Source organism: Aaosphaeria arxii, assembly GCF_010015735.1.
Source record: "Aaosphaeria arxii CBS 175.79 unplaced genomic scaffold BU24scaffold_9, whole genome shotgun sequence".
NCBI classification, from domain to species: Eukaryota; Fungi; Ascomycota; class Dothideomycetes; order Pleosporales; genus Aaosphaeria; species Aaosphaeria arxii.
In genome coordinates this window covers 214,044-229,382 of record NW_022983482.1, presented here as the reverse complement: position 1 = coordinate 229,382, position 15,339 = coordinate 214,044, and the positions used below count along the sequence as shown (strand labels likewise).

The window sequence follows — 15,339 nt, the reverse complement described above, 5'->3', positions numbered from 1 at the left end:
AGCACGAATATCGCGTTGATGTTAACATCCAATCATCCATTCTTTCAAATGAAGGTTCGGCTTCACGAATGTGCTGCAACGCAACCAATCGTTGGGAAACCACACAGATAAACTTTGATTTTGTCTAGCCATTCATGAAACACATTCGACCGACATTGGGTCCGCCATATCCTCGTAGCCTTCCCACAATTCAGGCCTCAAAAAGGAACTCATATCGCTAAGCTTTTCCTCAACTCCTTTTCGACGTTGCTTCAAAGCGTCCCCAAGAATACGTGCAGCAGCGAGAGCCATGTCCGACTTGCGCCCTAAATACCATAACGCCTTGACGCATTCATCCGCGCGCCTGAAAGAATCCTCCTGATGTACAACATTTGAAATAGACGTGACCGCTGATGACTCGGACTCCAAAAGAAGAACTCCTGCTTTGGCAAATGCCTGTATTAATACTGCCGTCCACGGCTCGGTTAAAATGGCAGCTGAATTAACTGCAAAGTGAAAATCTTGGGATTTGGGGAATGACGCCCCTTCCCGTGGGCACGCACATTGCGCGAGATCAGATAGTGTTTGACAGTTCCTCGCACGGAATACGGCGATGAATTTAGACGAATTTCGCGACTGGCGCATGGTTTCGACGCTCAATTCAGAGTCGTCGATTATTTCTACGAGCTCTGCGAAGAGCAAAGCTGCGAGGTGGAAGTGACCGGTTAGGCAGATGTACCATGATTGCACTCGTGGTGGCAAGCTATCGTGGTTGTCGATGCAGTCCCGGATGAAAGGCGCGTACAGCTGATTCCAGTGGTTGTACACGTCCAGTGACTCTTTCAAGGCCTTTTCGATTCGGTCGCCGCGGGCATTGCGAGACAAGAGGGTTTGCACCCTAGTGATCTTCCTAAAGAGGAGTACTTTTACTGGTGCGGCATCGCAAAGTACGGCTGCGGCCTGTTCGTAAGAGCAAGGCCAGCGGACAGGTGCAGCAGACAATCGTTTCCGCTGTCGAGCGAAGAGATATCCATCCCAAAGACCTTCGCTGGCGGGCGCTAAAGACCTTGAGTCTAGTGGGCCGTTATCGGAGATAGCATCATCTGCAGGCCTTGGATCGAGGGCATAGATATCGCTATCCTCATCGGGTACCACCAAAGGTCGCTTGTGCACTGCTGACGACACTGTGTCAAACATAACACCAAGCCAGAATAGCAGATCCACCGTCGCATTGTCCGCCGCAGTCAATCGATTGGGATTTGGCTTCGAAGACCTCGCTCTCCGTGATAATTTGTTCATTGTGCCAGTAATCGCCATGCGTGACCTCAAGGAATGGATCAGCCTCAATCCTTGTTCCAGATAAATTGGAGGATCTTCTGATTCGATCGTCAAATTTAATTTGGATAGAAGCTCTTCGCAGTCGTCCACTGAGGTGTCGGCTTGCTGGTTCGACGAGGTGTTTAGCATATCCGTATCGTATCCTGTCGATGTCGACACTCCATTAGACATCGAGAAAGAGGCTTCGCTTGAAGCTGCAGGATCTTCAATCGGGTCTTGGGGTCGCTGGGTCAATGAGAATACGATGTGCGCCAGTACTACTCGGAACGACTCAATCTCCCTGGCCTCTTGTAGCGCTTGCCGAGCCTCGTTCCATGCCGTGACCTGAAGTGTGCGATCGAACTCGCTGTACATGGGGAGGATCCCATTGTTCCCGCTGAAGGCAGTGCTTTTGTCATCGGAGCCGTCGCTATGGAATGGATATTTCGCCTTACTCCTTTGACTCGATTGCGCCCATTGTGTTGCGAAAGAAAAGATCGCCAAGTTGAGGGCTTTCGAAGAGGCTTTATCCTCCCTGAAACTCAATGCTCGACCACGTATCGACGATGCCAACCGATCCAGGCGGAAAACTCGATAATAAATCCGGTTCCAATCGGGTCCAGCATCGTTAGCTAGTGACACCTCGGACCCCTTACTGTAAGGACAGGTCCTTTCGGTCAACCAACAGGAAAGCGCATTTTCGAAACTGTCGTGATATATCCTGAGCAAGCCTTCGGTGAGAAATGTGCTATTGGTGGATAGAAAGAGATTATTTGTTAGCGAAAGAAGAGGGTTGTGCAACCGGTCCGAAAGCAAGCTTGAAGAACTTCGTCGTCGCCGTTTTCTTGGTATTCGTACCATTGCTGAATTACAAGTCGAAGCTTCTTCTGAGCTCTGCACTTTTAAATCCCCATTGGGACTGTTACCTTCGACCCCTTCCGAAAGTCTCTCTGAAGAGGTGTCGAACGACGATCCTTTTCCAGAGTCCAGCTCCAGGAAATTATCGCTTTCATCAACCAGGGTGCCATCATAACTACTACTGCCATTGCGGAACGTATGTTCTAAACCATCATACATGAGAGGTGCATGCTGGTATGTCGATAACGCAGAATGGCTGAAATCAAATGAGGGTATGGGTATATCGGCAAATGTCAAACCGAAGTCCATGCCCTCATTTTGTGCCACAAAGTCTCCACCCGCATCCGGTACAGTGGGCGGCGGGGCAGCTGACGGCAGCTGTTGAGGTGCAGCTTCGACGACATCATTCGGCGCATTCTTTGAGGGGCTGCTCTTTCGGCGTCGCTTTGTTGGTGGTGCTGGATTTTGTTGTGGTGCCGCTTGTGACACTCGTTGTGATCGAAGCCATTCGAATGTGCAAGTTTTCTTCGTCTTTTCGCAATTGCTACAAGGTGCTAGGGGCCCGAAGACATCTGACCAGTCAGATAAGGGATTTAAGAGGGGTCGGAAGGCAGTGTCGACTCACCACTGTAATGAAACACCGTAGGATTTGGTTCGCTCGATCCATTCTTGTCCAGAAGAGAGTCTTCTAGGATGGCTGCGTCACACGCTCGTTTGCCCTTCCTGCACTGATCGCAACACCGATTCTGCTTCCGACTTGTCTTGGAAGGTTTTGCGGGTTTATTAGGGTTGTTGTCGGAGGGCGTAGTCCACGCATAATCGAGGAACGAAGCTGGTTGAGCGTCCACAAAGTTCATCTCGGTGTGCGACTTCGACTCGGGACTTTCAGTCAAAAAATGGAAAAGAGGAGAGAGGTGCGCTTGAAAGATGGACAAACCGATAAGACCGGAGCTGTCTGCGGATAGCGTAACACCCCCGCACGTGTTCTGGTAGCTCCACTTTGCGCTGATAAATGCGGGGAGGTTTAAACGACACATCCCATCCACCATCATCCCAGCCCCATCGGGCCGAACACCTGATGTGCTGTGCCTCTGGCTTCTTTTTTCTGTGCTTCTGTGCATACTCCAAGCGCTGTATTCGTACTAACTACCTCGTACCCTGTGCCTAGTTTGAGGACTCGGCGGGATACCCAAGTTCTCGTCCGAGACTCTCCTCCCCGTTGGTGGATGCTCTTCAATCCTCGCAAGCCTCGGTCCATCTGCGGCAGGGAGGCCTAGGATGCCGGACTTCCTTTTATTAAGCATTCCTCCTTCCATTCATTCTCCGCATCAATTAGACCCTTTGGTTGAACTCGCCAGGAGCGGAGGAGGATTTCCCAGGATTCCGAAGGAGCTACGCCGCTGGACTTCCCACATTTGAACGGATGGAGGCTCGGCGCTCCTGCACGAATCTTCCATATAAACGGACTCGAGATTGTGAGATTCGTTGGATACCAGCCCATGTGATGTCATTTCTGCAGCAAGAGATAGCGTTATGGACGATTTAAATAATCCAAGATCCAAGACAGTAAATCTTTAGAGTGTAACTAACGAGAACCTGGACAAGAGCCTGGAGAATGGAAGCCTAGTCCCTCTTATGCAGACATCTTGGGTGCTCTATTAGTAGGCATCTAAAAGTTTGTCTAGACGTACTTCTTTCTCTTCGATTTGGTACTATTTTCAAGCACTGACGAACATGCCACTCGGAGAATTCCTGGTGTTGATGCAAATCGCCTTGATTAACCATGCCTCATCCTCCCGATCTGACGCTCGGCCATGCTACAAGAAATCCTTTGGTTCCTTTCATGCGATATTATACATATCGTCGGAGTAGGATGTGTATAGGAAGATTTTGTGGGGGTTCAGGATAGCATAGGAATGTGCCTCTTACGCAGAGTTGAATTCCTTCACGCCAACTGGAAAGCAGCATGTGCTCGCTTCCCCAAGGTAATATCTATAAAGGCATTTGCAGCCACGTATGAGTAAAGCATCATCAGCAGTTCTCAAACAGTTCTCCTCCTTTCGACCTCAATACCCTCTCCTTAGTCATTTCAAGCATCTATCCCGGTATCTGATCTGACTCTCTCGACTCACCGCATTTCCAACTGTTACTCTCGTTTATTGCAGCATGTTTCATTCTAGATATACTATCCTCTCTGCAGGAGCACTTCTCCTAGGTGCTGCGGTTGAAGCTATTCCACCGCCAGAGCTCTTTACCGATGCACCTAGTTCTGGCAGTGCCAGTTCACAGACATCCACTTCTGCTACGTCCGTGATCACTGGAACGGCAGCCGCTGGAACGGCCGCCGCTGGAACGACCACAGATAATTCCGCATTTCCTCAATTCACATTGGGGCCATTCCCATCAGGCGTCTTTGAGAGCGGTCATTTTCCATCAGACCGATATCCAACCGGCGTGTCCCTATCCGATGTGCTCCCGACTCAAACAGTCACCAAGGGCATCTTCCCACCACCCGGTGTCTTCCCATCTGGCGTATTTCCAACTGGCAGTGGAGGCAGGATACTCTACCCGACAGGGTCTGGTGCGGCTTTCCCGACCGATTCGTTGGACTATTTCAAAGCGCCGGGGGTTCCCGAAGTATTCCCCACTGCTTCGGCTTCAAAAGGGGTTGAAGAGAACTGGGCACCGAGGCGACGGTCCGAATATCATCTCCCCTGCTGGACTGGATTTCTCACTCCGCCATGGTGCAATAATGGTGAAAAGTCCAATGAGGAGGGTTCGCCAACTCAATCTGCCGAGACTACCACCTATACCAATTTCTTCGACGCTTTGCACGACTTATTTGCTCCTACACCTGTCCCCACTGCGCCTACATCTGCGCCAACCAGCAGCCAAACCGACATCTCCATTCCTATCAATGGGCAGCAGCCAACTATCGGAACCCCAGTTCTTCCTGGGCCTTCTGAGACGGTACAGCCAGTCAACGATCTGAACGATCCTATCTATACTGGTGCTGAGATCCCTATTTTCACGGGCACTCAAGTAGCAGTAGCACCATCGGATACTGCTAAACCAGCGCCTGAGAACCTGGGTGCCGGTGCACCTATCAACGCTCCATTGGTAGAATCGTTCGTACCTCAGATCATCCCCGAACCAGTGACTACCTCTTCTGTCGTCCAAGCCCCAAACCCTGCTGTCACTGAACCACCTCAGCCAAACGTCCCTGAGAATCCTGAGAATATTCCCCAACCACCTGCACCCGTCAAATAGGCCATTCCTTCTTTTTTCATTTGTTTCCCCGGATCTCTTGTTCTACTTTTGGCACTTTCCTCTTTCTATTCAGAATTTCACGATCATTGTTTAGCGCGCGGGAACGGAATTTCTAATGACCACGGCTCATTTTGTTACACAGACTAGCCTAGGCTGTGCCTGTCAGTCACAATAGATAATGATGGCACTGGATGGCACTTGGCTCGATTTACGGCGTTTGATTTTCATCTTTTTTGTCCTTTCTTTTCTTCTTTCTTTTACTTTGGCCAAGTAATGCGAACTCTTCGCAGGACCTTGTTGACCAAGGCATTACTTGATTGACCAGAATCCATGCAATATTATACCCAACGAACCTAAAAAATATCAGCTTTCAACCTTACCTACATCAAATTTGAGCATTGAATTGTGAATTGTGATATCTAATTCCATGACCAGGGTGCAAGCCACGTTCCTCGGCTCCAGCGAACATCCGAATCCATTATTTTTATAAACCCTGTCAAGTTACAGTTTCGACGGCGCATCGCTGGATCGCGAGCGGATCCGCTTGGCCTGCTGATCTTGGACGCCCAGGGTGAATGGTGCTTCCCCGAGCCAAGGCCGCGTGACAAGGATTCTCCACCTCAGAACGAAACGTGCGGGGAGACATATGTAAGATGCGCGATATCTCATGACTCGTTGGGGTGTATTCGAACGAATTCATGTCTGATAGGCTGGGGAGGTAGCGAAGTTGAACTACGGTCCGTAGCGAGGATGGCCGTTGGTCGATTGTGTACAGAAGCGACGCGGGGTTGGGCTATTCTCGGATTCTCCAAGGTCTCTGGAGAGCTTCTGACACATAGTTGTATGTCAGACAGGGACGGTAGGGATTCAGTACGAGAAGTTCAGAAAGTTTTAGCGAGTAGCGGGAGTAGGTAGTTTAGAATGGTCATCCAGTTGAGAATAGCTGACTTCATTGTAATCCACCAGAACATGGTTCCAATTCAAAGGGTATATACATTTAAGAGCAATCAGTTTGCTTGACCCACCGTCTATTCATATCTTCTTTTTCCCTTTCGAATTCGGGAAGTATCGTTGCCTCAGCCTGACAGGCTTCATTTCAAATTCTGACACCTCTTCAATGACCACTTCGGCCAGTTCTATTGGAAGTCTCCCACCCAGACAGGCATTGACCTTTTTCCGCAGGTAATATGCTTTCAAGCTATCTTCCAGGAAGTCCCGACTCTTCTTGAACCACCACTCGCAGAGATAGAACGGCACAGTATGCTTGAATTTGGCGTACATGTGATACGGCGCCCTAAGATAGTCCTTGTCAGGACCGATGGAGACTCTGTCCTTCTCTGACCACTCTCCAAGACGTCGGTAGCCTTCGTTCATCTTATCAAGGAGAGGCTGAATTCCCTGAGACCATGGAAGAGTGTTGCTGTCCCGGTTCTCCCATTCATCCATGCATATGCTCAAAAAAGCCTGATCGAGGGACCAATACAAGTTTGTTCGACGGCTGTTCAGCATGTGTTGGAAACAGCTGTTCTCACGCCGAAGAACATTTATCGTAAAGTCCAGAAGTAAAAGGGCGGAATGCGGAAAACTCCCAGGCAGTCTTGATAGCCTCTTTACATCTTCGATGAAGGTTAGGGTATGTTGAGATAGCTCTCGGTCTGCACGGGCAATCTTATCAAAGTCTGTCATCTGTAGGTAGGTTTGCTGGTTTTCGGTCTCGATAGTTTGCCCTGGCCGTATTTCTATCGATGCGCGCACATGTCCATAGTATGGACGATTTAACGACACCCGCGGATTCATGGCCATCACACTTTAGTAAGCTCGATTTTGGTTTGGTATCAAAATGGTGATGATGTTGCGTTCAGAGCCCTGGAAAGATTGTTTTTGGACGGCCGCGCGGTTCGACCTGCTGTTGAAACGGTGGCGTGGGGGCTAAAATCAGGCCCAGGTCTTCATTTAACAAATTTGCAGCACCACTTCTAGATGCCCGAACTTCCTCAGCAAAGAACGTTGCCGTTGAAGAAAAGTGCATTCAATGTTGTATCATCGGGAGCTTTTGGTTGAGGCTCGTTCACACAAGGTATCGCTATCTCGCAGCTAGCGAGATCGGCTGGATATTAGTCCAAAGACCGACCTGGGGTGAGCTCTGTCGATCTCTCTTACATCCCAATTCTGTACATGGCTCTGCACCAGAAAGTGCCCTTACTTTCTGCTAAGTAGATAGGACATGATGGCGAAGTAACGAATGCGCGTTGGCCACGGTGGTCTTTCAAATATCATGCTACGGGTCTCCTCAAAAGCTCCGATCCATTGGATCACATCCTGCTTACCTTCAGGATCTCGTGCTGGCACACTGGTACACATGCCCGGTCCGTTGCGATTCGCGAAATAAACTCACATCGAGAGCGCTGCACCGAGTGTTGATATAAGAAAGTGAGATCTTGCCTACAGGCTTCTAGCTATCAGGCGAGCCATCCCGCGCTTTGAGGCCTCCGGTACAAAATTGATGTGCAGGCTACGAATGGGGAAGCCTTGATGGAGCCGTCACGTAAAGCCATCAGCTCCGGGGCGCCGTGATGATTCCCATTCCTTTTGCGGAGGGCCGGAATACTCTTGCCCAAATTTTGGAATTGACGCGCCTCGCTCTGCGCGTTCACTGCGAGCAACAGGGTTCCAAAATTGGCTGTAAGATATTTATCTGAAGCAGAGAGCAAGGCCCAAGACATTTTTCAGCCGGAATTAGAGACCGACGAACCGGCGAGGACTTCTGGACTTGGTCGCAGTACCATCACATAAGATGAATGCTCTAGAAACAGAATGTAGCAGTTTCAGTACAAGGGTAAGAGTTGGTGCATGCTACGCATTATCATTCCATGGATGGATAATGTCGATTCTGAACATCTTTCAATGAGAGGCTTCGGGATGCACGTTGCCATGTTGGTATGATGCGACAACCCCTTTGAGGTGGTAGATACGATATGTGGAATAAGCCCTTATGGCATTCTTACGATTAGAACTCGCAATTCGATCGTGGGAAAATGTCCTTCTATGCACTTGTAACGCAACATGCAAATGCATTCCCATGCGCTGGAGATCCATGCCAGATTAAGCCTTGTAGCTGAAAAGATACGGGATGTAGGAGGTCGAACCCAGCATCTGGTTGGCTAATTGATGTTGGAGCAACTGCAAGTCCTACCTTCGGCTAGGAAGATTGCATCTTTGACATACAGCCACCTAAGTCAAGGCACTTTGACACGGCAATGGAAATATGTGCGAATTGGCATTGCAAAGAAACCAAATGAATGAGTTTAATTCTCTATGCAAAAACGGGGGACTTTTGATACAACGAAACAATGTAGCAGCTACAAACAACCCAATGATACCAAGACACAACCATGTAAGGTACTTATGCTTCGATCTCAATGGTTGGTCCTAGGTAGACCTTCCTTCCATGAACAACATAATAAACCATGGCAAGAACTATGACGCCACCAGTAACAACAGAGCTGTAGTTCATCGTTGTTTTATCGACGACTGCTGTGGAGGGAAAGCAGGAGAACGCCAGAATGATGGTTGCAAAACCGCATGCAATGGCGTTAAAGACGATGCCGACGATCTTCGGCATCCTCCATGGGCCCCAGATCAATCTGCGAGATCCAGGCGTGTTTTTGAAGCCAGTATCACCGCCCGGTGTCGGCTCCTTGATGGCTCCTGATAGACGACGCCAAAGGAGCAAGTAGCAAGGAATGACGAACGAGATGTAGAATGAGCTGACAAGAAGCGAGATGACCGCATTGAAACCAGTTGCTGACCCGATATAGATCAAAGGGATCAAGAAGTTGATGCCAATAGTTACTGCAATCGCATACCAAGGGAGTGCAGACTTGGGTTCAATCTGTTTGGAGTAATGTGTTAATGATAAGGTTCTCACGAAGGCTACTTATTCAACTTACCCTAGACAAGTGACCAGACCCTGGTAGACCGTTATCGCGAGCAAAAGCCCACATCTGGCGTGAAGCTGTAGCTAGAAGTGCCCATGAACCGAACGTTCCGAGGCAAACAATCGTGCATGTCATCACCGTTGCGCCTTTGACGCCTGCTGCTGACTGAAAGACGGCCATGAAAGGGTATCCAGTCGGGCTTGCGAAAGCACCCTCAAGATCCGTGATACTGAAAAGAATAGCGATGAGAGCCGCAAAGCCAAAGACTCCGTTGATGATAACAGAGGTGACCATGGAGCGAGGTACCACCACGGAGGCATTGTGGATCTCCTCAGCCATATGAGTTGCACCATCTGCTCCCGCAAACGCACCAGCAAAAGCTGCCAAACTGACGAACCATGCCAGAGACATGCTTTCCCAACCACCGCCATTGTTCCAGGAGTGAAACACTGCCTCGGCAGTGATGTGCTCAGACAACGCAGAAAGAGAAATGACCACGCCGAAAAACCCGATGATGTAGAGTATCAGGATCATGCCCTCGATCTTGTTGAAGTACTTGTTTAGGTAGGTGTTGACGAAAAGAGCAAGCAGGATGAAAGCGTATGCCATAAGAGTTGCGTGCCATCGCTCTGCGGCATAGTTTGGATAGTTCAAGATCACTAGACCCTGAACGATGGTTGCAAGTGGCAGACAGACGGCAGAGACAGTTGCTTGCCAGGCACAAACCGTGGCCCAGCCTGCAATATAGCTCAAGATCTTCTGGCAGCTTTCCGGAGATAACATTGCAACGTAATGGTACTGATGGAGCTGTAAGAATCTTTCATGTTTCCAGTTGGAATGGTCGGCTTACCTGACCGCCCGCCGTAGGGGCCATGGACGCGAGTTCAGCAAGAGAACACATGACAGTGATAACACCGAACCAACTGAAGATGAAGCCATAGACGGATCCAGCAGATCCTCCATTCATCAAAGGACCGGCGAAGTAGGTAAGAAGACCGGCCCACGTTGCCATAAGCGTGCAGGAGAACCCGATCATGGACATGAAGCCAAATCGACGCTTGAGAACTTGCTTCTTTCCGATGTTGGCGAGATCAGTTCGATCACCATCAGCGGAGAGATCAGTCCTGTTCGATCTGTTCCGGACTTCTCCTTTACCGTGCACCTCTATCTCTTCCATGTCGTAATGCTCACCCATAGTGAAGCGAATGAATAGACAACAAGGAATGTAGCTGCTAGAAACGAAAGAGCTTCAAAAGAATGCAAAATACTACAGTGCTCAATAGTAATTTTCAAGAAACCGTATTTGCGGCTCAAGGATACCACGTTTTCAGGAACGGAGCAGGAACAATGGATATTGAGGAAAGACATATAACCAGTTTACCCCTTGGTCGCCGGATTCGCTGCCATTCCAGACGGCCTATGAACTGCAGGGACCATTTTAGGTGGCTGCAGGGATCGCGGGGAATCTGAAGCTGCGACTTCGTAATGAAGTTGATAAAGCGATAGAACCGGTGGGGTGGAAACGAAACTGTCCTGCTACGCTGTGCCTCATCGTTTAGGAGAGGATTTGGTTTTCAACATGTTGCACGGCATTGGACCAGGGCCGGAGTGTGTATCTCCGGTCCAATAAGTATGATCCCTCAGCGAGAAATTCGCTTTGGACGCGACATCCCTGCTCTTTCTCTGCATGTTCGTGTTGTTGGAGGTCGAGCAATATACAATCTTCTCCTGCCTAAAATTGCATACCAACATGCACCAGCTGAGAGCTCGAAATGTACTCGCAATATATTACAGAAGGCTCAACTACCGATGCGTGGCCCATGTTCAAATATGCACACAGGCCAAGAGGGAAATTGACCTCTATGCCACTGATATACCCGATATAAGATCGACTGCGCTGGTACCAGGCGTACATAGTCATGTTTTATTAGGCATGTAATGATGTGTTGAACCTGTCAAATCGGAACTAGACTACCTTTGTGCAGATATCCTAACCCTTTCATCTAGATAGCTATTGTTTTATACCTGGCTATCTCAGAAGTCCAAGAAGACTGGAATATCTACGTGATCGGCCACTATCCTTCGTTTCAAGCCTTGCATCGTCGAATGCGCCTACAATCTCGACTCAGCTGAATCCTAAATCCTTTGTTCGAGGCCAGTATGAGCGATACGGAAGTACCTGTCATCGCCAATCCTGAGATATCGCCGCCGCAGGTGGTTATCGTTGTAGGATGGCTAGTGGTGGCAGCTATGGTTGTTGCAGTTGGCACTCGGTTGGCCACGAAGTTATCGATGAAGAGGCTACTGGGGATAGATGACTACCTGATTATCGCTGCAACGGTTCGGAGCGACTATTCCAACTCATCTGCATCGTAAAAAGCTGATCAACAATAGATAATAGGGGTCGGCCAGATGGCTGTGACTTTCATGCAAGCACAGTTCGCTCTTCGAGGTCTAGAGATTGGGGACAACTTCGAGCAATTTGAAAAGGTAAGCACAAAATGCATTTTTCAAGGAAATATCATAGGGAGAACTGTTATACTGATAGATTTCAAGACATATTTCAGCTCTCAGCTTCTCTTTATTCCGGTAATTTGTATCTCGAAGCTATCCATTCTGCACTCCTTGTTCCAAATCACTCCTGTTCGAGAGCATAAAGCGCCTATAATCATCTTTGCGGCTTTCGTAGGAATGATTCTGGTAGCATTCGAATTTGCCACAGCATTCCAGTGTTTTGAGCCTCGATGGGCAGTGCAGAGTGGCCAATGCATCAAACAGGTACGTACAACAGCGCAGCTGTCGAGACGATGATTGATTGTTATCAGACCCTCTACTGGCAGATATTCGGTGTGTTCGATATTCTAACAGATGTTTTCATCTGCATATTCCCTATCTACATTGTTTCCACGCTCCAGATGGGACTAAAGTTTAAAATCGTGGTAGCCGGAGTCTTCGTTACTCGCATTGCGTAAGTTGACAGCATAGGGCAATAACTGAACCGGGTCACTGACATTCCACCAGTGCTATCGCTGCCTCTTCCTGTCGCTTGGTGTATATCAGTCGCAGTCATGTCAATGTCGAGGTCGACGCATTCGCATTCTGGGCCTCGGTCCTTAACACTGAGGTCGAACAAGGGCTGTCAGTCATCACCGCCTGTGTACCCTTTCTAAAGCCATTCTTCGAATCCTTAGAAACTGGCATGATGGCGCCGAGTCATGGACTCACAACAATGAACGGAGCATACGGATCAGGATCTGGGAGCCGAAGCAAAAAGAGCCAGCTTAGCAACAACTCCTACAAGTTAAGGACGAACATCGAGCATGGCATCAATGTCAGCAGGCGTATCTCCACCCATTCAGAGGATCACGAAGGTCTAATCAAGGAGGAGACTACAACATGGATCCGGCCTGTTCCTCCCCATCAAGTCTGATACCAGATCAGGCCGTAGGATAGAGTGGCTGAATATGCCTAATCTTGCCAGCATTTTATTTGTAATTTTCTCTTATGTTGAATGCACCAAAAGAATGCGGAAAAAATCGTTCAACAACCATTTTTGCAAATTGTTCTGCAAATCTTACTCACTGATGGATGCTCCCTGCATCATGCTACTGGGCAAAGTGCACTAACCATGGCTCACACGACACAGGTAAGCTTCTGAGGGCGCGTAGGGACTAGCGAAACTCAAGAAAAATAGCCCGCCGTGCCTCCCTCGAGCGTAAAGTAGCCTACAATTTGCCGCCAGAGTGACTGATACCAAGTTGTTCCCGAGGCAGTGGAAATCTCGCTAAGTATACGAACATTGAGCCAATACGCACCAGGTCTACGTAATGATGTGACTTCACTGAGACCTGGCTGAGAACGCATGAAATATACACTGCATGAGGCATTACGAGGGAATGGCGAGGTTAGGAAAGACCTATAGGCAAGGGTCAAGATGATATGGTAACGCTAGTCTTCTCGGCCCTGTCAATGAGAGAGTCCATACACCATCTGCGGCAGATCGTCGAAAGCCAAACTGTTAGTATCGACTTTTGAGCCTTGACTGCAGCCACTTCCGTATTGCCCCGCTTGATCTTGTTGCTTCTTTGTCTAGAGTGCGATAGGCTTGCAGTTCGAATCAGATCGGGGGATTGCATTCAATCAGTCATCAAGGTCCTGCATATCATCAAAAGGATCTTCATTCTCCCCAGGTTTGCTTTCTCCGACTATATTACGTGTAAAAAATGTGTCGTGTATTTGATGTCAGCCATTGGACGGGTCATAGAATGCAATATATGTTGCCGCAGGCATCGTATGGTGATGTTCGACGATGTCGGCAGGGCAGGAGGCACGGTTCAGGTCATTTCAGGCAAAATAGGTGAAGATCTCGCATACCACAACCAATGCTCGCCGTGTAACCATTTATTTTGGATCAGTAGCATTGCATGGGTGGTTATTTGAACCCCTGTCAGCCTTTGCGCCAATAATTCGTAGCTGTGGTACGGACACGCAGGCAATAGCGAAGTCAATCGATTGTTCGAGAAGTTATAGATTCATTGCTCCTTGCTGTTGATGCGAGATAGGCTGTCCTTGTTCGTTATCAAGACATGGGGAAGACTCGAAAATTATGGGAGTTGAGAAGACGGGCTCAAAGGGTTAACCAGTTTTTGTGTCAACAGTAACGACAGTGTTTCAAGCGACCAACAAGTTTAAGGGCCGACATCCAGAGTCCCCCTGGCCCTGGCTCATCACGACATCTTCTTCCACTAATAGGATAACAATAGTCCGACCGACTGAGGGTGCATGAGCGCTTTCCTAATCTTAGGCCTCCAAACCCGAATTGCAACCTCCGTGCCTGAATCATAAGCTTGTGACAATCAGTGCAGTCTCAGATGATCTGAAATGTCTATCATGTAGGCTTATTCGACATCTGCGTAATGATGGATAATGGTTTCCAGTGCTGATAAACGTTCGTTACTTCAAGAGCCAAATTGGGTGAACACCTGTAACTCACTGCCTGTTGGGGGTGCCTCGATTACTGGTGTAACTTCGTCTCTCTTAGAGGTGCTGTGAGCCTCGACATCGTTATACGAAGCGATAACCGTGTTAAGATCTGTAGGAAATTTGAGTATGATTATTCAGATACTTCAAATGATATCTCTTACTTCTCTTCTCTGCTGACCCATCGATATCCGCATATTTGCTGATTACTGTGTTGAGTTCTGTAACCAAGCCCGTTAACAAAGCATCGGAACCTTCAGATATGCCGACACAAACCTCTCTTCTTTGGCTCGGGCTCTGCAAATATGATTAGCACTGAAACTATCAGGAGTTAGCAGTAGCTTACGGCCTGCCTCCGTTGGTTGTTCAACATCCGCGTACCAGTGGATGATAGTCTCCAACTGATTACCTGCCAGGTCCAGTCGTCAGTTCTAGATCTGCACCGCAAGAATAATTGATTCTCATCAAAGATATACCTCTCTTGTTTTCAATTGGAGCTGCTAAGACGATGGAAACGAGCAGTCCAGCTGAGAGAAATGTAAAATGACGCATGTCGAAGGCAAAAAGTCGGAAGATTCTGGACCAGGTGGTTGGAAGAGTCAATGAAGAAAGAGAAGACTTGGCTGCAACGTTGAGTTCCAAAAATGGTGCGATGAGAAAGGAGACGTGAGAAAGTCGATATATTTATTCAATCGCCGGGACCTCAATGGATCTGCGATTCAATATCGACGCTCAGAGGCCGTGTTCCGTCGAATTCATTTACCTGACTGTAGATTGCCCCCAGCAGCCAAGCATCACCACTGTGAATGAACAATACTGGATCACTTACTCTGGCGAATACTCGCATATGCAAAATCGAGCCAGTCGTTATCGTGATATCAATCTAGAAACCTTCAGACCTAGTCTGGGTAATTTCAGCTGGAGGATGAAAACGCAGTAGACCGTCAACGTAATACGAAAGGTGACAACTCGTTACGCATGCAACGCAAGCCCGTTG

General features: G+C 48.5%; 7 protein-coding genes across 7 annotated transcripts; 2 read left to right on the top strand and 5 right to left on the bottom strand.

The window, feature by feature from the left end:
- Window positions 1-23: 23 nt before the first annotated feature.
- BU24DRAFT_376368 (uncharacterized protein) lies at window positions 24-3,074 on the bottom strand. The gene is made up of 2 exons (XM_033524617.1): window positions 2,780-3,074; window positions 24-2,726 (listed from the first exon to the last, which is right to left on the bottom strand). Exons 1-2 carry the CDS (start codon window positions 3,009-3,011, stop codon window positions 133-135), a joined length of 2,826 nt encoding a protein of 941 aa, XP_033379624.1. The 5' UTR covers window positions 3,012-3,074; the 3' UTR covers window positions 24-132.
- A 962-nt stretch (window positions 3,075-4,036) lies between these two features.
- On the top strand, window positions 4,037-5,792 carry BU24DRAFT_426362 (uncharacterized protein). The gene has a single exon (XM_033528949.1). It carries the CDS (start codon window positions 4,321-4,323, stop codon window positions 5,422-5,424), a length of 1,104 nt encoding a protein of 367 aa, XP_033379623.1. The 5' UTR covers window positions 4,037-4,320; the 3' UTR covers window positions 5,425-5,792.
- A 664-nt stretch (window positions 5,793-6,456) lies between these two features.
- Window positions 6,457-7,221, bottom strand: BU24DRAFT_466013 (uncharacterized protein; the record flags this gene model as incomplete). The annotated part of the gene is made up of 1 exon (XM_033532326.1): window positions 6,457-7,221. One exon carries the CDS (start codon window positions 7,219-7,221, stop codon window positions 6,457-6,459), a length of 765 nt encoding a protein of 254 aa, XP_033379622.1.
- Window positions 7,222-7,600: 379 nt separating this feature from the next.
- Window positions 7,601-8,335, bottom strand: BU24DRAFT_426360 (uncharacterized protein). Its single transcript, XM_033528948.1, has one exon. The coding sequence runs from the start codon at window positions 8,145-8,147 to the stop codon at window positions 7,884-7,886; it is 264 nt and encodes an 87-aa protein (XP_033379621.1). The 5' UTR covers window positions 8,148-8,335; the 3' UTR covers window positions 7,601-7,883.
- Window positions 8,336-8,827: 492 nt separating this feature from the next.
- On the bottom strand, window positions 8,828-10,539 carry BU24DRAFT_397718 (amino acid permease; the record flags this gene model as incomplete). Its single annotated transcript, XM_033525353.1, has 3 exons — window positions 8,828-9,316; window positions 9,375-10,160; window positions 10,213-10,539. 3 exons carry the CDS (start codon window positions 10,537-10,539, stop codon window positions 8,828-8,830), a joined length of 1,602 nt encoding a protein of 533 aa, XP_033379620.1.
- Window positions 10,540-11,522: 983 nt separating this feature from the next.
- BU24DRAFT_466011 (uncharacterized protein) lies at window positions 11,523-12,792 on the top strand (the record flags this gene model as incomplete). The annotated part of the gene is made up of 5 exons (XM_033532325.1): window positions 11,523-11,702; window positions 11,757-11,852; window positions 11,919-12,140; window positions 12,188-12,330; window positions 12,384-12,792. 5 exons carry the CDS (start codon window positions 11,523-11,525, stop codon window positions 12,790-12,792), a joined length of 1,050 nt encoding a protein of 349 aa, XP_033379619.1.
- Window positions 12,793-14,126: 1,334 nt separating this feature from the next.
- BU24DRAFT_495495 (uncharacterized protein) lies at window positions 14,127-14,894 on the bottom strand (the record flags this gene model as incomplete). The annotated part of the gene is made up of 6 exons (XM_033534134.1): window positions 14,127-14,301; window positions 14,356-14,454; window positions 14,507-14,563; window positions 14,619-14,639; window positions 14,689-14,751; window positions 14,819-14,894. 6 exons carry the CDS (start codon window positions 14,892-14,894, stop codon window positions 14,261-14,263), a joined length of 357 nt encoding a protein of 118 aa, XP_033379618.1. The 3' UTR covers window positions 14,127-14,260.
- Between the last annotated feature and the right edge of the window lie 445 nt (window positions 14,895-15,339).